General features: G+C 39.9%; 1 protein-coding gene across 8 annotated transcripts in view; it reads right to left on the bottom strand.

Annotated features, from left to right (window-relative positions):
- LOC143282705 (trithorax group protein osa-like) overlaps positions 1-23799 on the bottom strand; it is a 60079-nt gene extending 36280 nt beyond the window's left edge. For 2 of the 8 annotated variants that reach the window (XM_076588400.1, XM_076588402.1), the window contains exons 1-4: positions 22522-23798; positions 15414-15602; positions 13315-13632; positions 11562-11612 (exon numbers count right to left, since the gene is read on the bottom strand). In XM_076588400.1, the coding sequence (XP_076444515.1) occupies positions 11562-11612; positions 13315-13632; positions 15414-15602; positions 22522-23163 (1200 nt within the window). In that variant the 5' untranslated portion in view covers positions 23164-23798. Of the gene's footprint in view, positions 1-28; positions 156-11561; positions 11613-13314; positions 13633-15413; positions 15603-22521 lie in introns of those variants that run through there. The other 6 variants (XM_076588406.1, XM_076588405.1, XM_076588403.1 and 3 more) reach the window with 5 other exon arrangements.
- Positions 23800-24369: the final 570 nt, after the last annotated feature.

The following is a 24369-nucleotide window of genomic DNA, read 5'->3' as shown; positions in this document are numbered from 1 at the left end:
CCCCGTTTTCCTCCCTCAAAACGCTTACCTTACGCTGGGAAGGCACAAGGCTTCCATAGTAGCCAGGTCCCAACAACCAAGCCTTCCTTCTCTCTCTCTCCGCTCTCTCTCTCTCGCGTCTCTATATTCTACACTACAGCCTTCGTTCGCCCTGCTTGTAGCTAGGCCAAGCGACCAGTCATTCTGAACTAAATTTATCTCCACGATCCGATCCATACTCACACAGCACGCTCGCCTCGTCTCTCTCTCTCTCTCTCTACCTGCCAGTTTTCTCTTCTCTCATATAAAGCGTTTGCCACCAGGGGCCTTTGCCAAGCTCTCTCTACGCGTACACGCTGTCAAACGCGTGTGTATTTTCAGGGACTTTTTTTTTTTTTTTTTTTTTTTTTTTTAAATACAAGTATGCCTCTAATTTACTCCCTTCATCCAAACCCAAGTACAACTGTACATAATTTCAAATTTTATTCATGCTCGACATTCAGTTCAGCGATTTGTTAGCGTTCTTGTGTGCGTGTGTTATCTCTGAAATAAAGAAGTTAAACAACACATTTCAATCACCATCGTCTTAAACCATCCCCCTCTCCCGCCATCACACTGGCAACAGCTTACGTTTTGAGAACACGTGTGAGGAGTTCCCTTGACAGATTTCTTTGCTGCTGGGTTTCTCCCTTTTCAAATGGCTTTTTTGCATGCGATGGTATTATGTACACTGCTGTCACACAGGCGCCTGAAAGAGTGCGCATATTTTACCTGTTTATTATTTTCTTCCTGGGGAGGTGGCTAAGACACATATGCATGCATGTTATCTACATCGTAAATGTTATTTATGGATTTGTTCTGCTTGTTTTTCTTTATATATTTCTGGTCTTTTTTTCACCGCTTGTTAGTACAACTCAAAACTAGTTTATGATAATGACACTGCATGTGTTTGTATGTCTGTGTCATGTCTGTGTCATCTTTGTGTATATATTTGTTTGTGCTGATGCTCACACTGGGGATGAGTGAAGACACAGTTTATATAAAATTTCTTTCTTTCATCACACATGTCTGCCAGCACAAGCACATGTTTCAATGTATTATTCTGAATATATAAAACATATTTATCTTTCACATGTAGAACGCTTTTTATTTCATTGTAAAAAATAAATAAATAAATAAAAAATAATAATAATAACGAAACTTTTTGTATTTACTCACGATCATTTATACCACCTACAAATCTAAACTGTTGCAGGCTGTCTTAAATATGTACACTAATCAGTTGTTTGTTGTTGCTTTTTTTATTGGCTTGTACTATGTTTGCTTTTGCGTTCAGGGGCCATAACATTTCAGATTTATTGTCTGCAAGATTATAACAAAGGGTCATTGGTTTCTCCATAATCAGAGAGAGAGAGAGAGAGAGAGAGAGCAAGTTCGTTTAGGGGTATTCCTTAATTATATTTTTTTCATTTCTTCGATGCTTGCCTTACTTTCATTAAAGGTCTTGCGTCAGTGTATCAAAAGTCCAAATAAACAAAATTATCTTGTAGCTTTGTACAAGCAAAAAAGACATGGAAAATGTCTCTTTTAGGTATCATACTGTACTCTTACACAGAAGAAGGGGGTAAGGGGGGAACAAGAACGACAAAGAGAAAACTCCAAGCAAGAGAAATGAATGATTAAAGGGGGAAAAAAAACCTCTCTGTATGTGCGCGCGCATGTGTGTGTGTAAGTGAGCAAAGAAGTGTAAGGGGCTAGACACAATCACCAGACTGTTTGGGAGTCGTGTATGTTCTTCAATCCCTCTGGCAAGGCACACACACACACACTCACACACACAGAACAGAAGGGGGGGCGGGGGGGGGGAGAAGCTCGGCTCACAGGGGCTGGTTGGGCTGGCCAGGACAATATGGGCTCTACCCCATTTATCAAGCTGTGTCAACCCCCCCTTTCCCACTCCTGCTTGCTTTGCACTGGCTGTCTTCTTTGCCTAGTTCAGTTACATACAAAGTCTGCTCCCTATCAAAAAGCCTTCTCCTGCCACTCTTGACCCCCCCCCCCCCCCACTCCCCCCCCCCCACCCCTTTTTTTTCATACCACTCTTTACTTGCAATACATTCAGAAGTGTCCAGTAAACAATGTAAATGACCTGAGGGGAGGTAGCTAGGATGTATTGGGACACGTTTCAAGCTGCTGCCATGTGTGTGTGTGTCAGTGTGTGTGTGTGTGTGTGTGTGTGTGTGTGTGTGTGCGTGCGCACACACACACACACATGCATAATTACATTATCACACAAACACACACACACACACGCACACTTGCACACACTTCCCACTGGCTCTCTCCCTCATGATCTCAGTGATACTCGGTTTCCATGCCATGAGCACATCTGCCAAGGTGAACAGCCTAAAAATTGATTTCAAGAACACAAGTATTAAAATTATTGACATTTCCTCACCTCTCTCTGCCATTCATCTCAATGGCATTAAGTTTCTAAGGGAGCTTTTCACAAGATATTAATCCAGTAAAGGATCTCCTGACCACTTAGATATAATAAAATTAATGACTCATTCTTCTCACACCTTTTTTTCCTTCTTGAAGTTTAGCTTATTTCTAAACTGGCTTCTCAATTTTCATTATATCTTTTATTAATCTTTAATTTTTATTCATGAAATGTAGCTTGTAAACCAGTATACATATTAATGTACTGATATACATATTAATGCACTGATATGTATCAATCAATACTAAGTAAACCAGTATACATATTAATGTACTGATATACATATTAATGCACTGATATGTATCAATCAATACTAACAATCAAATTCATGCAAATGTTTTTTCACCTGCTCTTTAGTTAAAGTTATTACCATCATAGCCTTTTTTTTTTTTGTCTTCAATCCATTCAGTTAATCCTGGTTATTCTGAAGGCCTTTTCTCCTTTTTTCAATAACAAACACAGGGAAAGTCAGTGACCCATCCTGTGTGCAACAGAGACAGAGAAAGAAAAAGAGAAAAAGAGAGAGAAAGAGAGAGAACATCACCCAACCCAAAACTTCAGGACTGCTACAGACAGAAGCCAAGAAATGCAAAGCAGCAAAGACTAACTCAATGGGGAAAAACAACAACAAAAACATTCAGACACAGGCAGAGCACAGAATACACGATAGAAGATGGTCAAACCATAAACATCATCACCACTTCAAACTTAACCTGATGTGCCTAGAGAAAGCAAGGCAACGAAGGAAATGGAAAAAAACAACAACCATACATTATATGAATACTCTCCCCAGATCAGTAATCGTTAATACTGCAAAATTATATACTTCACCTGAGGTGACACTGATCATGTTACTGAACTTCAATAACTTTCTGCTATTGACTGCTACAACAACAGACCTTGAAATTTCCCTCTCCACCACCCCCTGCTTGAGTTCAGAAAGCGGATTTTTTTCCCATCCTCACAGTAAAGTACTGCTGAAAGAATATTAGCATCACCAAGCTAAACAGGATCTTCCTTCTCTTATAATGGCTACATTAAAAAAAGCAGTCTGATTGACTGAGTATTCCAATTCTATGCCCATAGGCACCACACCCACAAAATTCCGCCCCCATTGTTGCACACGCATGTGTGTGTGTGTGTGTGTGTGTTTAACTGAAGCCCTAGCCCAAACACCACCACACCCACAATCTCCACCCGCATTAAACTGTAATTTCTGTATACGTGATTTTGCATGCGTGTGCCTGCTTGCGTGTGTGTGTGTGTGTGTGTGTGTGTGTGTGTGAGCGATAGAGACAGAGGGAGACTGAGCGAGAGAGAAACAGTGAGACAGAGTCAGGCAGTACAAAGGTTTCAAGTAAGAAAAAAAAAAGAGCTTAAAAAACGACAACAAAAACGCGCCTTCTCATCCATTCCCATACGATTGTAAAACTTCTCCCACTCTGAACACACACAAACACAGAGAAGACAAAAAACAAAATCCAACAAAAAAACAAAAAAGAAAGAAAGGGGGCAAAAAAAACCTAGCCAGAGAAATGACAAAAAGCGCGAACAGCGCCAAGCACTATTTCGTGGCAGTGTAGGCTGACAAGCTGCCTGCCTATGCAGCACAACCCCCGACTGAGCCACGCCGGGGCCAAATCTATAGTCGGGGGCCAGAAAATCAATACACGCCGCACAGCTAACACAGGCTTATCAGAGGCTGCGCATTCACTGTGTGGACCTGACTGGGGCCCTGTCAGGGATCCGCTGTACAACGGAGCGAAATTCTGCCTGCTGTTTTCTTCCTCCACCAAAACCACGCCGTAAATGACAGTACAGGGTTGACTTTTTTTTTCTTTTTACTTCAAGTAAACACTACATTCACGAACTGTCACTTGCAAAAGAACGATTTTTTGAAGGCACAGAGACGATTCGTTTGCTGATTTTGTATTAAAGCCTGTCAACAGCTGCTTCTGTTCTGCTTCGTTGTGACCTCGGCACATCAGGACGCCTTGTACAATGTACAGTACATACACATGTGAACAAAAAATTTGATTATGGTTCTAAAATCAATCAGATCTACTGCCGTTTACAATGCCTTGTATGCCTTTTAAAAAAAAAATTATAAATAAAAATTCACAACCACCACCAAGGAAAAAAGGGAGGGGTGGGGGCGGGGGGAGGGGGGGGGCAAAATATTAATTTGAAAAGGGGGCGGGGATGAGAGGGGCGGGGAGGGAAGGAAATGCGAGCCAGAGGACAGAAGCACTCCCCAATCAATCTACCAATCAAGCCAGGACTGACACGCCCAACCTTTTCCATTGATTCACCGCCCCTCCCACTTCAGAGTTCATTTCATTACCTCCTCTCACCCCCACCCCACCCCACCACTACATCCAGCCACTCACCCACGTTGGAGTGACAATACAACATTTACAGGCCACATGGATTTGTATATATTTTGGAAAATTTCGAAGCCTTAGATATTTCAATGTACCTGTTTTGTATGGACATGCTAACAATCAAAGCCTTTATTTCAAGGTAAGTGTAACAAAGCTTTTGTTACATATCAAAGTAACTGTTCGGCATGACTAACTCAACAGCTTAAAAAGTAAGCATCCACAAATAAATCTAGAACAAGTATGACACTGCACTGATAGAGCGCAGTGATATTTTATCATTTCATAACTCAGCCCAGCAACATGGTAATCAACTGCCACCACCTCCCCTCCCTATGTGGTTCTTGTGCAATCCACTTTGGAATCACTAACATCTTTGAGTGTCATCTGAAAGACTTAAAACGCGCTCACTTTTCGAAAATTATTTCTATAATTGTCCTTCACAGCAACAAAGCTGTACACATTTCATTTAGATAAATAGTATACGGAACCAACATTAAAATCAAATCAGTTTAAATATGTACATAATGTGTGCATGTGTTGGTATTTTAGTTCATGCACGCACGCGCACACACACACACACACACAATCACAATCTTTCTGAATCCTTGATCTTATTTCATAATAAAATAAAACAACCTTAATACTAAAATAAAACTAATACACACGACACATACACATATTACGTTATCATCCCGTGTGAGGGGACAGGGACGTAGGAAAAGACGGGGGAGGGGGGAGGACAAAGAACATGCCAGTATACAACAATGTTCTTAATGTACATTCAGTTTACACTCCTAAAACATAATTCCATTTTCCCTCTTTTTTGCAATTTTATTCCACTGCCAAACCTGACAGATCTCCACTCAGTCTCCCCAAACAGACCCACCCACCAAACGTTGACAATCCGAGAGGACCAGAGGACCCGCTGATATATAATCGCTTCATAAACATGCCATGTAGTTCCACCTCAACATGGCAGTCCAAACCCCTCTCTCTCTCTCTCTCCGTCTCTCTCGTTCCCTCTTTGTGGCCCTTGTGCCACCCCACTTCGGGCTTGGCAAGCAAGGATATAGAAGGCAAACCAACCAACCCCTCTCTTTACCACCACCCCCACCAACAAACTCCAACGCTTCTCTCTCTCTCTCTCTCTCGCCGACCCGGCGATGTTTTTATCTCGCCACAACGTCTCTCCAATCCCTGGAGCAATGAAAGGCACTGAGGTGTGACTCACTTCACCCTGACAGGGCCTCTCCGTAAACCCGAGGCAGCTGGGGGCTTTTTCCCGTGGCCCCGCGTATCGAGCGGAACGCTCCCTATTTTTAACCGTGGGTCTGCCTTGCCTCTTCCCTCCCTTCCCTGCCTGGCTTCGCTAGCTAGCTAGCTACTGGTAGAAGCAAGCGAACAAGAGAGCTCTGTGTTGTTCGGGCGGAGGGAATTCCGTGATGGGGAACATTCATTTCCACTTGAAGGGGGTGGTGGCCGGAGGGCGAGGGGGGAGGATGGTAGTGGTGGCTGGGGACGGGGGGAGGTGGTGAACGAGGAGGGGAGGTGTGCTGAGGAGGGGGTCCCCCGGTAGTAACTGTTACATCATCAAGGGAGTCCAACACAGGCCACTGACAGGAGAGAAAATATGGAAACCGGAGCTCCCATCCCTGTCACACATTGTACAGAGTGGGGGAAGTTCTTTTTCTTTCCTTCACCCATTCACCCCCAACCCCCACACACTTCTCTCTCTCCTCCACCTTTCTCTCCCCTCCTTCAAGGCATTAATGCATTAATTCGGTGCCTGTATGCGAAGCCGTGGTGGAGATAAAACCAGAAGGGGAAAAAAGAAAGAAAAAAAAAGAAGAAAACACGGATGAGATGATGCATCATGCTTGTGCCTCTGCAGAGCTAAGCTACTGCTGATCATCTTGACAATCAAGATACTGAAAAAAACACACACAAAAAACAACAACAAATAATTACTCTATCTACAAAACTGAACTCCTCCGTCCTTTTTTTCTTTCTTCAAACAACTCCAATATAACGATACAATGCTGAAAATATCCCTTCTGCAAAGCAACCACCACCACACCCCCAAAACTTCCTTCAACCACCCACCCAAAATATTCCAATAAATGAATAATAAAACATTCTGCAGATCTGTTTGCACTAGTTCCCAATGCCTATCTCTAACTTAGTTTTTCGTTGCTTTTTTGTTTGTTTGGTTGGTTGGTGGGTCTTTCTTTTTGTTTTTAAACAACCTTATCAAAACAAGGAGCTAAAGCAAAAGAGCTGGAGTGAAAGAAGTTCATCCAAGCACATATATTCTATATGAAATTTGCCCCCCATCTTGCTAAAACTAAGAGATCCAAACACGCACAAAAACAAAAACAAACGCTCCAAAAGGGGTGCTGGGCGTTCTCCTTTACAACCGCGCTCTCCTAAAGGGACATACAGCGTGAAATTGCATCAGAGTCATGCGACAGCCATTTTGTCCTGGGAGGACTCTGTCAGGCTTGTACGCTGGCGTTGCCAACAGCACAGAGGAAAAGCAATGGAGACTCAGAGAGAGAAAAAATCCCAGCACATGCCAGCAGCTCTCTCCAAGACATAGGAGACCGCCTCTCCACCATTATGTGATGGCAAGAGGGTCAATGCTAGGTGCTGAACAGAAGGGAAAAAAAATTGTTTTTAATTAAAATGTCCACAAGTAAATGAGAAACAACAACAAAAATCATAAAATTTTCTTTAAATTAAAATGCCAACAAGCCGACAGCCAACAATCAGCTCAGGCCAGCCATGACTAACACTGTACATAACCCACTGTTTTCTTAACTATCTGAAGTGATTAGTTGCTAGTTGCTGCTGTCCACCAAGTTTGATAACCAAGGATTACAAAGATATATGTGTCTATGTGTCTAAACAGTAAAATAAAAATTCAGCTTGTCATTATCAATCTCTAACATATGGTTCAGCTCCAATAAGACAGTACTTGTTTACTCCATCCTATCCATCTTACACAAGTACAAATGCATAAAAGCAAATAAATTATCACATACACATGCAGAAATACATTGAACATACACTAACACATGTCAAATCTGATTCTGGATCAATGGAAGATATTTTCACTACACGTACATTAAAACTAAGCAAACTGACTGAAAAAAGACAACATTCTGTTTTCTAGGCATGTTCATAACGTTCTGGGTTTTGCATTTCTTCTTGCAGATGACGATCATTCATGACGCTCTTCTAGTTTTGCATTTCTTCTTGCAGATGACAATAAAAAACCAGGGTGTGAATTTCTCCCCATTTTGTTTTTCGTATTGTGGATGTTTTTTTTAGGATTTTGTTGTTATTGTTGCTATTTGTGTGTGTGTGTGTGTGTGTGTGTGTGTGTGTGTGTGTGTGTGTGTGTGTGTGTGTGTGTGTGTGTGTGTGTGTGTTTGTGTGTGTGTGTGTGTGTGTGTGTGTGTGTGTGTGTGTGTTGTTGTTGTTGTTGTTGTTGTTGTTGCTGCTGCTGTTGCTGCAGCCAAACACTTATTTTCAAAACCATACTTTGCCACACAACAGACATGCAGGCTCAACCAAAAAAACAATGACAGCACTGTCAAGAAATGGAAACTCCCTTAAAAAACAGAAAAAAAAGAGAAAAGAAACTGGAGCGAAACTGCTGTAAAACTGTATTGATTTCTTCACAGACAGAGCCACATTCAGCACATTTTTATGAAATGGCTCTTCTGTGGGAACTTCATTCTGGATCATCTCATACGGCTACGCTATACCATTCGATTTAAGATGCTGGTGTGTGCTTCCATGGAGGAATCATCAACCCAAATAACTCCTCTTTCATTTTTTTTGTTTCATTTTGAGCCACAATATCTCAAAGAAATGTCGGCCCCTACTGAGATATTTATGATGTCCAGTAATAATTTTGTCACACTTTCAGCTTCTTATTTTCCGCCGTTTACTTCACTTGCTAGCTATGGATTACTTTCAGCTAATAGTATCCAAAGTTTGCTGATGGGAAAGTGTTCAATTCTTAATGACACTCGCCAATTATAAAAACCACACATACAGAAAGAGATAGAGATACACACACACACAGACACACACACACACAACCCAAACATATTAAAATAATCTGGAGTTGAAATCAACATTGAAACAAAGGAAAAACATTCCCATAACTTTGAAAAAAAAGTTGTAAAATTACTCCCTACTTTCATGATTCATTGTTCAGCATTTAAAAAAATTTTTTTTTAATTCATCATTTCATGTTCATTTTCATCAAAATATCCTTCCTTACATTTAGTGATTTATCATCTGCTTTCATAGCAATCCTTTTGTTAATGTTAAACCATTATGCAAGCTTGGTATGATTTTATTTTTCAAAATAAAGATTCCACAAATCAAGGGAAAGAATACTATTACTAGTATTAATAATCCCATTAATGTTTTTTTCTAATTTGTAAGTGAAGTTTCCCAAGGAAAGGGTCAAACTGAAAGTCTGCCTCACCCCACCCCCTCCACACTGACACAACAACATGTGTGCAAGCAATGAAAACAGGGTGATGACGTTTAGTCACTTTGTTTAAACATGAACCCCCCCAAAAAAAATTTCCAAGATGGATGGCGAATTCCTTTTCATATTTGTTTTTTGTTCTTCAACTTGAAAACTATATCAAACCCTCAGCTATCATTTCTAAACAGCACTGCTGACCTATTACATGCACTGTTTTTTTTTTGTTTTGTTTTGTTTTTTATACACGTGCCTAAAACAACCTTTCGAAACCCCTAAGTGGGTTTTGTTTTTGTTTTTGTTTTTTTTTTGTTTTTTTGTTGTTGTTTTTTTTGGGGGGGGGTTTGTGGGTCTTTCTTTCACTTCTTTTTATTTCTAAATTGCTGCCTTTACAATCAACTTCTAATGGCACCCTCTATCAGTCTATGCTTAAAGATCTTTTCAATATTTCTAAAACGATGGACTGGGGAAAAGACAGGGAGTGGAAGGAATGGCTGGATGGAGAAAGGAACCACACATGTTGACATAGAAAAGGAAGATATAAGCACACAAACCGTGTTCATCTTTTTTCTTCTTTTTAAAAATTTTTTTTATCTGTTTGTTGTTGTTTTTGTTTTGTATTTGTTTTTTGGCATGTCCACTGTCTTCAAGAGGATGCACATCTTATCCTGGGGTTTCCTGTGATGTACAGTAGGCTATTATTAACCCAGCACACCCCAGAGGATAACACTGCAGACAGGCAATTCTGGCAACAGCACAGGCACATGACAAAAAAAAAAGTGCATTGGTCATTAAATAGTGAAGCACTCACAACAGTCACAAATTTATATATTGTTACCACAAAGAAGAAAAAATTAGCAATTTTCCAATGCTCGGCGCCTGTAGCTGTCTGATGTTTCAATTTATGCAAATTGTTTATCTATTCACAAATGGTTCAACTTCACAACAGAATGGGATGAATGAAGGCAATATAAGAAAGAAAATGGCACATAACACCAAAAAAAAAAAAAAATCTTGGAAAAAGACAAGGGAAGAAAAAACAAAGGAAATGAGAAAAAATGGAAAAAAGGGATATAAGTCTTATATATAAGCATATATTCTATACAAAAACACATCAACACGACAGAGAGAACAGTGAGAAAGGACAGATGCATTCGGTCCAGCACAACCAATCAGAGAGAGAGAGAAAAGAGACAGGTGGGAGAGAGAGAGGTAGGGTGTCAGAATGGGGGAGGGGTGAAAGAGAGAGAGGGGTGAGAGAGGGAAAGAGAGAGAGAGGGAAGGGAGGATGGGATGGAGTATATACATACAGGAGAGAGTGAGGACAGACAGCAGACAGAGAAAAGGGGGGGGGAGAGAGGGAGAGAGAGAGAGAGAGGAGGATCAAGTAGAAAGTGAATATGGGAAAGAGGGATGAGGGGGAGAGAGGGAGAGAGAGAGGAGGAGGATCGAGTAGAAAGTGAATATGGGAAAGAGGGATGAGGGGGAGAGAGAGGAGGAGGATCGAGTAGAAAGTGAATATGGGAAAGAGGGATGAGGGGGAGAGAGAGGGAGAGAGAGGATGAGGATCGAGTAGAAAGTGAATATGGGAAAGAGGGATGAGGGGGAGAGAGAGGGAGAGAGAGGAGGAGGATCGAGTAGAAAGTGAATATGGGAAAGAGGGATGAGGGGGAGAGAGAGGGGGAGAGAGAGAGAGAGAGAGAGGAGGAGGATGGAGTAGAAAGTGAATATGGGAAAGAGGGATGAGACAACAGAGAAATGGTTGGGGGAGGGGTGAGAGAGGGGGGTGGGGGTGGGGGGGTAGGGGGCAAGAGGACAAACATGCACAGATGATGCCAAACTGAACTGTCTCCTTAGCAATGTGTGTTTATCAATTCAATCATGTTCTTGTATCCTTCCAATTATAAGGCCATCTAAAACCATGCCAGAGTTAATATTAATTTCTCTTAAAGTAATAACATCATGAAAGAGTTAGAAAAGCACAAATCCGAGTCAAAGACACCACATCAAAAACTTAACAATATAGGTGGCATATTTGAACAAAACAAAACAATAAAACACACATCTGTGTCCCTCACATGCACACAAAGTGACAAAAGCACACAAACTTGAAGCATGCACACATGCTAATGCAACAATACCCCAACAATCAACATGTCATTCAATTAAACCAACAAATACTCACTCCTATTGGCTCTGTTATTTCTTCAGGCTTTTTCATATTTACAGAACTAGTCTGCAAGAAAAAAAAAGTCAAATATAAACATAAAAACAGCTGTAATTCAATTGGTATGTGTAACAAAAAACAAAGTGAAAGTGTACAACAGTTACCAACATGTTCCTATTCATACAAATAAAATGTTCATATTAGCCAACCTTGCTTCTAGCACCCCCCACCCCACCCCACCCCTCCATCCCCACCTTTTTCCACTCCACCGTCTTCAAACTGAACATTTTATATGGTTTGTAACACTAACTTTGAAACTGAATCAATAATACCAACAATACTGGGGGTTGGGAGGTGTGCTATTATAAATTTATATTAGAGGAATTCTTAAAAAGCATTGTAGCACAGATCATGAATGATGTAAACATCTCACAAACAGATGTCTTTTTTTCTTTCTCTCCCCCCCCCCCTCCCCGCCCTTTTTTGTTGTTGTTTTTGTTATAAATGTTATATTCACTCAACATGCAGCTGCAGTGATACATTACTGACATGCTGACAGATAGCTCTTTCTCGTGCAAGTTTCTACCTCAAATACCAAATATAATCTAAGATATGCAGACAAAGAGAGTGTGGGGAGAGAAACCAGAAGCAGCTTCAGGAGAAAAAAAAACCAGTACACACCTTTACTATTTCTAAGATTTGGAATAAAAACTATTAAATGTGTGAAATGTTTGGAAAAATCAAGATACTGCATGAGAGTTTATCAACACCACTGGATGCCTTTAACAGTGATCCTGTTATGTTACATCCAGGACAAGACAACCTTTTGGGAAAACACTGAAAATTGTTAAATATATGGCCACACGATCTTGCTACCAATATCAGTCGCAAATTTTTTAATGTTTTTTTTACTCCTTTAACTGTTCACATAAAACATGTCTAACCCCAACCCCCGGAAATCACGACCATGATGATTACCACAGCACAAAAATGGCATTCCTAACAGAGATATATCACTGACATGCACAGTTTGTGCCGGGAACGTGGAAATGCCAAATTCATGCACCACCTACTGCCAAGTTCAAATTATCATCAGTCATTGAGGAAAATACTATCAGGCCATGAAAAAGATAGGATTACAAAACTGACCCCCTTAGAAGTATAACTACTATCATCATTCTCATTTCTGTCCAAGTCTTCAGTGTCAGCAGATTCATGGGGGACTGTCAGAATGGAGGGGTGTGATTGGCAGTGTCCTCTTTGGAAGGGGCACCCACTCAGTCTGGCTCCGTCTGGGAGGTTAGTAGGCCAAGTCTTACATATGTAGAATTAGAACAGATTTTACTAATGCCACCCGAATTATCAAACAGCAGTGCAGGGTCTCCTCTAGTGTGTGGCCTGGCAACCTAACATCGATAGTTTCCTGTGGAAGTCAGCACTGAGACTGGCAGACAATCCCGGGTGTGGTTGTGTATCGGGGACTCAGGATGAGTGGCAATGGGAGTAATGCCTCCAAAATAATGCAGATAATGGCCCAGCAAAACAAACAAAAACTAAAAGAAAAAAACACTTGGAAATACAGCGTGAAGGGCACCGCCATACACCAAATCTAACTTGGTGATTAGGTCCTATCTCTCAACGATCTGGATGATTTATGTCTGCTGGGCAATATGTCTGCAAATTAGGGGAGGGGGTAATGTCCATCCTTATTTCCTTGTTTATTTTAAAATAAATATATAAAGAGTAAAAAAAAACCAAAAAAAACGCTTACTTGATTAGAAGTTTGCTCCGCCATCCCTTGCGATGCTGGTGATGCCTGAGTGGGTGAGGATCCCTGAGAATGAGATGATGGGGGGCGTAGAGAGGAGGAGGAGGAGGACACAGCAGCAGGCATCTGCTGCTGCTGGCCTGGGGATGGGGATGGCTGGGAGGAGGAGGAGGAGGAGGGGGGTTGGCCTGGGGGTTGGGGCTGCTGCTGCTGCTGACCATGATACATGTGTTGCTGTTGCTGCTGCTGCTGGACAGTGGCCAGCTGGGAGGGCTGGCTCGACAAAGACGGACTGTAGCTTAGACTATGGGGAGGCATCTGCTGACACAACACCCAACCAAAACTGCTTGTTAAAAATGGCAACTGAACAACACCTGCACAGCTAACTGCTGTTGATACAAATCTAGACAGTACCAACAGTGAACAAAATTTTTAACCCAAAAAGTGCGCAAAAAATCTCCATCATTCAATGAAGTTTTGGTGTGTTTTTTTTTTAAATGAAAGATATTAATTAAAAAAATTTTTTTAAAAGACAACAGGAGGAATGTGAGGACGAACCTGAAGCCTATAGCTGGCAATAAACATACAAATGCCTAATGATCCAAATGAAAATGCAAAGTAATAATAAAATAAAACAACAAAAACAAAACAAAAATCTGGTACAATCACATTCACTTTTCCAAAGCAATCATTTTGTCATAGATTTTGCTCAACTATAAAACAAAACAATTCTGATGGAATAGTGAAAGAGAAAAACAGTGCTAACTCAGTACTGTGGCTTTTGCTTCACCGTCATCATGATGACAACTCAGAACTGATTGTATTAGAAAATTCAAAATTTTCAATATAAATTCATTAAATGAAAGTCAGAAACACTAAAGTAGATACAGTTATCATGACTTCAAGTTCAACTCAAAACAAGATTCTGTTGGAAAATACAAAGTCTTCAACTTCAAGATAGATTTATATGAATTAGAACAAGAGGCAAAGCCTTCAAGACTCACTTGTGGTTCACACTTTATCCTGTAAAAGAATCATAAGGAGAGAAAAAAAAAAAGAAGAAAAGAGAGAGAGATCTAAAAAATCGTTGAAAAGTGCTCCATACTAAATATGATATATAAGATAAGCTTCAAAAAAAATCAAAAACAACAAAAAAAAAGCATGATCAAACAGAACATTGCACATATGCAAGCAGACTAATCTCCAGCTGGTGAACATCAGTCAAATGACTAAATTTAAAACTTAAAAACAATGTTGATGTTTTCTTCTTCCTGTGATAAACAGAGGTAATGGTAGGTGGACACAGTAATGCCACGTCATTAAATCATGTTTTATTGTGTGTTTTATTATATCTCAATTATTCTTTTATTCTGGGGGTAAAGACGAGGTTGCCATCTCCTTCAAACACACTGCAACACACAGTAGATCTCTAGATCTACACAAACCAGTCTACAATGGGCTGAAAGAAACGATTGATTCAATTTTTCTTTTATGTTCATTCCAGTTAATTTAGTGTCCACTTTAGAATATTTATATGCAGTAAATACATCGATGGTGTAGTTAGTATCACTATAAGTGTTCTGTCCAGAATTTGCGTTTCTTTCCTTTTAATTGTGAACAAAAAACACAAGGTCATGTCGTCTTTGAAAACAACCTACCTTCTTGTTAGCCAAACTCAGTGGAAAGCGGTTTTTAGAATTTTCGGATTTCAGAACACATCTCAACAAAATAAACCATTAATAATTCGGAAATACTGCTTAATTCGGGAGACTTACAACCTGTTATTGGTAAGACTGTGAAGATTTTTTTCATACTATGTTTAAGCGAATTTGATATTGGCAGACAAAGTATTTCCAGAGAAAATGACAATGTTAAAGTTTACCATAGACACACACACAGACAATGGAACACCAGGTTAAAACTTAAGACTCACTTTGTTTACACAAGTGAGTCAAAAACTACAGAAAACTACTCTCTCCCCTCACCACAGAAGTAAACTCTCATGAATTATATCAAGAAGTATATTGTATGTGATCTTTTCTGACAATGCAGAATCATAGCTGGCTCTAGTTAGAATAGCATAATTAGTGGCCTCCACTCACTTGTTGACTGTAACTGTGACTGGACATAGGAGGCATGTGACCAGGTCGCCCCTGTGCCGCCATATAGCGCTGGGCACTGGACGCCATAGCTGGGTTCATGTATTGACCTTGGTACGGATAGCCTGGACCCGGACCTTGTCCGGAACTCATGGCACCTGGATGACGATTCTCTGACATGATGCCCTGTAACTGAAAGTCAACAACAAATATCAAGCTCACTGCAGGTGATTCAACTTTATTCTACTTCTAGATCAAATACACCAATACATAAAAACTGTACAAGTTAGAAATGTCAAGACTTCCCCAAATGTGCAAGGCATATTGATATTCATGATATTGAAAAGGTAACGTCTTTCTTTTCTTTACTAAACTAACTGAACATCATGCACATTTCTTCATCCTCAGAAAACATTACACATTCCGGGTTATGGATACTGACATCAGAGGAAACCAGACATTGACACTAGAGGAAAGCCATAATCATAACTAGTTAATGCCATATCATTTCACAGTATCTGTAATGCATGAATCACTAAGTCCTATGTTAGTTACTTTGAGAAAAACTATGAAGAGACCACTTCCTATTTACATCTGCCCTTGAATATCTGCCAATACTTCTGACTTGACAAAAATGTTAACACACTTGAGCGTAATGTTCATTAGAGTGTGAGCGCATGCCTGTTTGAGTGGCTGCACATATCCATATTTCATTACTTGTATGTGTGCATGTGCACCACTGTGTGTGTGCATGTTTCAGTGGTTAATATATAAGACAGGCCACTCTATCTTAATCTTTTTCGATCTACCAAACTTGTGCATTACGAAGTTCATTCAATTAAATGTTCTTTAAACAAGTCAGTTCCCCTATATTTTCCCATAACCAGTTTTGGAGTTACAGACCTCAAAATGTGCTGTACCTGTAACCTGTGTATACATTACATTCATGTATCTTTTGGTTTAAAAAGCTATAAGCTGGCCCAAAGTAATAAATTTATATAAGAATATATAAATAAACAGCAGTCTGAAAATACAGGTCATTTCATATAACCACCATGTATATGCAAAAGAGACGGAAGAGAAGAAACAGCCACCAACACACCCACCAGACTCTAGGCTGGCTGATCACAAGATTGTTGCACAACCCAATGATCTGTGGACTGGAGGAGAAAAAAAAAAAAGGCAGACATTCCATTTCAAACTTTAAAGGTCATTTGGTGTCTGCATTTGCCTTGCTGTGGGAAATAAACAAGCCTTACTCGGTTACAATTTCATCGAAGTGCTCAAAGAAGAAACAAGGCCAAACTCTAAAACAGAATGAATTTTGATGTGTCCCAATCAACTATCAAGCCTACACAATAAGTTAAGAAAACTGAGCTCACTTATTCTCTGAAACTCCTGGCTCTTTATCTTTCTTTTTCTAACTTAGATTTTTAGTATGACTGCTTCAGTCAAAAACTATGTCAATAACAGTACAAAACAGCAGGGAACTCTTGTCAGCAAAGTTACTCATATCCTCACCATTCAACAAAACCTTTTCTATGCACCCACCCCCCACCCCCACCCCCTACCCATACCCCTCCTCGCCCCCTCTCTTACCCTTTCCCTAACCCTAGCCACCACCACCCAACCACCCACCACCACCACCATTCTTTTCTTTTGACACACAAATGATCCCGCAACACGCTTGTCCTCCCCCGCCCTCTTCATCCAGTCACCACTATCAAACACCACCTCCTCCCCTATCCCCCCCCCCCCCCCCCCCCAACACACACCCTTCCCCACCACACACACCCTCTCCTTACTCCCTACTCCAAGGTCAAAAACACAGTCGGCACGCATTCCATGGGAAGTGATTGCACGGAATGACCCTGCACTGTTAGGAGCTTGTTTACCTTCCAATTCCCCCATCATGAATGGAGATTAGCCGGGCTGTCTTTGTTGAGCCGATTTGCCCCTTCCGCGTCATAGTGAGACAATTGACCTTGACATCTAGCCGGCGCTTAGTGTGTCACTTTTCCCCAGTCAAGGCCGGGCGGTCCCGGAAAGTGGAACACCGTGTGGTGCACAAACACACACGTGCATGTGGTGACCGTCATTGTTAATCACTCATCTAAGTAACGAGGTCAACTGCGGTGATCAACCTTGCATGACTACCGGATGCCTCAAGTTTCACCCTTATGACATTTGTGCTGATGAATTCTGGTGGACGGCGGTGTGATACATTATGCCCATCATAAGTAATCAAATACATTATGCCCATCATAAGTAATCAAACTGAAAAGCACTAATTACCCTGATTATCCTGATGACACATTATGTGTTGGGTTTGTTTTTTGTTGTTTTTTTGTTTGTTGTTGTTGTTGTTTTTTTGGGGGGGTTGTTTTGTGTTGTTTTGTTTTTTGTTGTTGTTTTTGTACAGGTGGGTGCTCAGACAAAATGTTAAGTGGTGACCACAAAATGGAATGCATCTCAGCTCAATTTAAGAAAAGAAAAAAATCATAATAAACTTTAGAGCCTTCTTATCTTCACCCCATACCTCCTATGGCTTTAAATAAATCTGCCATAGTTTAACTTGACAACAACAACACTAAACAAAGACTCCAGTCAAACAGATACTTGTTCTGTAATATTTGAGGGGTTTAACTTCATTATACAAACTCCGAAACCCTTCTACATAAGTTCTAAGTTCCAGACCAAGAAGTTAAGCTGGTCACAGAGGGTTACATTGTCTCAAGAAAGTAGTAACAGCACATCAAACACTCAACTAGGACATAGTTACTGCTATGCAGCATTTCTCTGAAGCAATATAGATCTAAAAAAATCAACTGATGTGGATTCTTTCCCATGACAGCAATCAATCAAGACATCTGTATCTATACACTGACTTATAATTAAATCTGAGCACATATTCTAATTCTGTGTGTGATGCAATCAAATTTTGTTCATTTTGGAGACACACTGGTTGAATGTGTGAAGTGTATGGATAGCAAATAGTGGGCAAGTGGGAAAGGCAAATAGTGGGCAAGTGGGTAAGGGCAGAATAAATGTCTCTTGCAATCAACACCCTCCTCATATATTTTTTCATGTCACAAACCACTTTTTCTCTTCCTCTGCCTTACATTCTTCACAGACCTTGTGATCTAGATTGTACAACATTGCCACAGGAGATTTTTTTTTTTTTTTTTTTTTTTAAATGACAGAGTATCAAGATGTGGCACAGAGACTGTGTATGTTCAAGATGACAGCAATCACATCCCTTTTCTTCTGATGTTCACTTACAATCCTGATTACACACTCCACAAATGGTAGTGGGTATAACATCAGACCTGTGTGTCTGTCTGCACTCTACTACAACACAAATCAACACCTCTTCATCATCTAACTCCACTGTGGCTGACTAACTAGTTTTAACAACTCTTTGGTTCTAACCAACTTTGGAGTGGATCCCTGTAGCTTTTCTGAAGAACTGCAAATTATGAAGAAAATTTTTAAGTGATGACCAGTCAACTAACAAAGGCAATTAGCTGAGAACACACAGAGACAGTAAATGAAAATCTGGGAGTACTGTTTATTGTGTCATATTGACTTAAGATTAAGTCGACTGCTTGATGAGACTGAGACTGTGAGAGTTTGGTGAGAATCATCTGACTGTTGCCCATGCTTTAAAAAAAACAACTAATTACGGTCCTCAATTTCCTCCATAAAGTTAAGACATCAAACATTGGAAAGATTATTTTTCCTTTCATTGGTACCAAGGAATAATTCAACACAATCTCCAGCAGCATCTGTTCCAACACAATAATCCCTCCTTTTCTGGTGCATCTTGGATGCTCACATACAATGGCAAATGCATACTCACACATGGATGCATACACGTCCACACTGATACTTAGTACACTTGCAAGCACCCAAACACACATCGGGGCACCAAACTGAATCATTTTCAAATAAGTTGTATTGAATCTCTACCAACAGTTACCGAGGCAGACCTACCTCCACTAAAATCTGACACTTGTAACAGACTACAATAATGACAGTGTTAGAGAAGAGACATGTGAGCAAACCAATGGGTACTTCAAGTCAAGATTTACACACACACACACACACACACACACACACACACACACACAGAAAAAACAACAACACACACACACACATGTACACACCATGACACAAATTCGTAAACATACTCCCTATCCAATAATCAAAAGGTGAAAATTTGATTTCCGCCCCCATGTAACTTCCTAAAATTTCTTTTAACAGTTCTATCAAGCTTGCCCACTCTGTCTATCTCTCATATATGGGTCATTCTCCAGAACTGAGTATTGCTGAGAATGGTTGTGTGCAAGCTGCTTTGGCACATGTAAGATTGATATCTGAATAATAATGATGATACGTGCATTCAAGAATGAATGAAGAATGAATGAAACAACATGAAAATCACAAGTTATGTGTATTGTAGTTGGGGTTTTTTGGTTTCTTTTTTTCTTTTTCTTTTTTTTCTTTTTTAAAGAAAATGTACACAATGCACATAACATGAATGAACACCTTGTTTGACTGTCAGTGTCAGTTGTGCCTGGACCAGCACATCACTTTTTTACTTTTAGAACTAGCTTTTCTAGTAGATCTGCACTACCACTCAAATTCACTCAAGTTCCTGCAATAATGTGATGTTGGCAAAACAATAATCAAAATGCATATCATACAGATAATTCAAAAACAAGTGGGATGTTGGAATCATAATTTCAAACAAAGTTTGGTTCTGTTTAGCATAGTAGCAAGAAAAACAGTTGTCTTCAGTGGCATGAAATGCAGCTTCTGAAGTAATAATTGAGGATAAACTTCTTTTTTTTTTAAGAAGAAAAATGTTCACCACTGAACACCAACACTTTTTCTCTCTTTAATTATCCGGTAGGCTCAGACTAATGTCAAGCCCAGGTAGAAGCAGAGGAATGCAGAACAGCCAATATTTTCAATTACTTAAAAGTTAAGTTAAACTACACTACCTAATCCTAAACTAAAATATATCCAATCAACAGAGAAACTTTGTACAATGTGCATGTTCAGTGCACTGCAATTCACTGTAAACACATTTGTTAAAGTTTTAAATATTTTATTATATCATTTAACTTCTCAACTTTTACAGTCAAATATGACAGTTTATTGCATGCAAATCGAAAGATTCTGCAGTCTGTTAGTGTGTGTAACTATGAAGCCAATTTCTTTCCTGTCATAAAATGTTCTGAAGAACAAGTCACATCTGATGGTAAGAAATGGTCAGAGCATCATCATTCAGTGTGACACTGACCTCTAGCAATTGTGGAGTGCTTTGAGAAAACTTTGCAATCTTGCAAGTTTCATATGTTTCAAGTTCTATACACTATTTTAGGATCAGTTTGAATGGAATGAGCACAAAAAAGACATCCCCCCTCCTCCCCTCCTCTTTTTTTTCCTCAAGTAGGCTTGACATTCTGTGAAGCGAAGTTCCAAACTGTCAATAATGTCTTATGCACAAATAAAAGTAAACTCTTAAGCACTATATTTTCAAGAACCTAAAATGTTTTGCATTAGAATTAGATTCAAACCATTTTTAAAAAGAGAATGAAAAACCACTGCCAGTGTAGAATGGTTAATATATATAATATACTGACAGCAACCTTTTACTTTTAACAATATGAACTTAGTCATACTTTTTGTCTTGATCTTGACCTGTTGTTTTTATTACCATTAGATCTACACATATACTTTTTATTTGAATCTAACCAATTGAGTTATAAATGAAAGCTTCAAATACAGACCTGAATCTTTGATCCAAATACTTTGGCGTGTATCATGGCCAAAGATAGATTATTTATTCAATCATTTCTAGGTTTTGAACTAGTTATGTATTGACCAGTTCAAGTACTAGAGTAATGAATTTTTAGGTCCTGCTGTTTTCAAACTGCTTTTCACACAAACACAGAACTACACACAAGAGCGCACACAAATGCATGTGCACACAGAGTGTGAGACACTGAAATCCATCCAGTGATCCAGTGTGACATACACACTTTCACAATACATGCCTCTCACTGTGAGTCAGTCTCAGTGTAGTAACTCATTAAATTTTGTCTATTTTTTTTCCATTTCTTTGTTTTTAGCTGCATTTCAATCATCTGTGTACTGCCAGGGTATAGTATATTAGTTAAAAACAGAGACCATATATGCTACTTAATATAATTATATCCCATTCCTTCTTTAAAAAAAAAAAAATAAAAAAAAAAAAAACTTCTGAAGTTTATGACCCAGTTATTTAAAAAAAAAAAAATCCCTGTAACAAAATTTTCAGTGTAATGATTTATATAAATACACACATATCTAATTATCAAATGTATACACTTTTGAATTCTATTTATGCATATTCAAACACACATACAAAATAAATACAGAATACGTAATACATTACACACAAAGTTAACAGTGGACTTACCCACACACACATATACACAACATGACCTTTTCCCATAAGATTCAAAGATAAAATTTTCACAGAAAGCCAACTTTCTTGTGCACATTTTTGTAATCTTTTTTCTTCTTCTTCTTTTTTTTTTAAACTCTCTATAAATGACTTACTTCAGCATTTAACTAAGTGAATTAAACTTTCTTTGCAGATAGAAGTGGATGGGGGAAATTATATGAATCTTACCACTAAGCTTTAAAAACAACAATATTCACTGGTTTGGTGGATTGAGTGAGAGATGAAAGCGAGAGACATGGCGAAAGAAAGTGAGAAGAAAACAAGAGACGCAGTGTGAGCGAATACAAATGTGTGTGTATTCTATCATGTAAGTGTGCTCCATGTTTGTTCTTTAGTTTCATGTCAGTGGGTCTGCATGTGTTTGTAAGACTATGTGTGAGTGTCACTGTGTGCACTTAAACTACAAAGAGCAAACTAACTATAACACTACTACATGTACATATGTTCATATTGCTCTGTGTGTGTGTGTGTGTGTGTGTGTGTGTGTGTGTGTGTGTCCTGTATCTGAGTATGGGTATAACTTAGTGTTACCAATGTATGTTTGTGACATGGTCATTCAAGTAATAAAAAGTAAACTTTTGGAATATTTACCTGACTTTTATAAGGTGCTCCGCCCATGCCAGGTGCTTGTGAAAATGCCCCCATACTGCGTGAATTTCCGTTCCAGCCTTGTGGGGGTAAAGGATATGATGCTGCTCCACTCATTTCAGCACTCTTTCCTTGGCTGTTATAGTCAGTGTAATTCCCAGGAAACCTTTGTCCTGAGTTTGTTGTCTGAAGCAGCTGATTCAGCGTTGGTGTTTGTCCACCCTGGGACTGGGGGGTCATCATCCTCTGGGACGAACTATACGACCCTGGCATGCCCATACCTGGAGGCATCATTCCACCACGTGCTGGTGACATACTAGATTTTGGCATACCTGGGTATTGAGATCTCACAGGATTATGAGGAAAATGTCCAGAAAATTGGGCGTTCTGATTGCTGAAGTCACCATTACCTGCCATCATTCCGCCATGTTGCTCTCCGAAACTACCCCGACTAAAGCCGGGATAATTCTGCATCTGATTCACGTGCATCCCTTCAGACATTTTGGAATAGCTCTCTGGACCTTCCGCTGAAGAATGTGAGAAGTTGTTCATTTCGGAGTTCACGCGCGATCCTTCTATTCGTGGTACAAAATCGTGATCCGATTTCATGTTGTTTTGCTGCCCACCATCTTGGACAGCCTCCATTGTACATGAACTCTCTCTTCTGTTTATGAATACAGTCCAAACTGTACACTTCCACGGCTTAATATAACTGTCATCTTAATCACACAAGACACTCACCATCACAAAACGGGTAATCGTCGGTGAGGAGCTTGGAACACCTCTTAGACTGTCAGTAAAAACACAAACCTGAGCAAGCATAATGCATCCAACAAGGCATCGGATCAAGACCACTCGTAGCAAGGAAAACCTTGTGACGACCTCGAAATTGTTTAAAACACGTACAAAGATTCTATCCTGTAAATTCTGACTGTCTTTTTAACTGGACTGAACACGGGTTTCCAGGTGAAGCAGCTGATGCAGTAGGATCTAGTTAGTTGTTGGCAGCGGCATGGTCTCACAACACAGAACTATTATTATTCCACACTTCAATAAGCGGGAATATTGGAGGATTTGGACATGAAATTCATGCGCAATGGCGTGTTCTGTGGTACTTTCGCGTTTAATTTCATTCTGTGCTCTTTTTCATTAACTTCAACATTTGTACAAACTTTTATGTCAAACTGCAATCCGCAGCCATAGTTGCGGCAGAACGTGTTCATTCAACGGTACTCTGGAATTATTTTCTGTTCCGTCGACTTAGCGCAGGTTTACGATCCCTGAGCTGTGCTTCGGTCCGAAATTCTTTTTTTAAGTCAGTCGTTAAGTTACAGTGAGATCTGATAGAAATGGAACATGAGCAAGCCAGAAATATGCGATTCAAATGTTTTCCCTTTACCTCTTGAATATGTATGTGTAATTTATTCGAGAAAAAGTTTACTGAGTACCGGTGGGGGGAAGGAGGGGGGGAGATGACTGCATGCACGACCGGTGGGAGGGTGAAGTAACAGCGTGGGATTGCCAAAGGGCTTTCGCACTGACGTCAACCGGAGAGATACATGGCACTTTTTTTTCCCCTTTCCACTGAAATTGTTGGCTAGCTGGTAAATCAAAAAACCAAGCGCTAGAAAACGCTGACTTTTTGTCGATTTAGATTACAAACATAACTACTAGACCAAACTGAGGGCGCATACTAGCAGAACTTTTGGACAGCACGCTTAAAGTTCTGTGCGGCTGTTCCCGTTATAAAACATCCTCCCTGGTCGTAAGGGCAAGACGTACAGAAAGTGAAGCACAACACACGTGCTTGCAGAGGGCGGAAAGAGGTTGCCATCGACTGCCGCTCACGCC

The sequence above is a fragment of the Babylonia areolata genome, chromosome 6 (assembly GCF_041734735.1).
Source record: "Babylonia areolata isolate BAREFJ2019XMU chromosome 6, ASM4173473v1, whole genome shotgun sequence".
Taxonomy (NCBI): Eukaryota; Metazoa; Mollusca; class Gastropoda; order Neogastropoda; family Buccinidae; genus Babylonia; species Babylonia areolata.
This window is presented reverse-complemented; position numbering and strand designations above follow the sequence as displayed.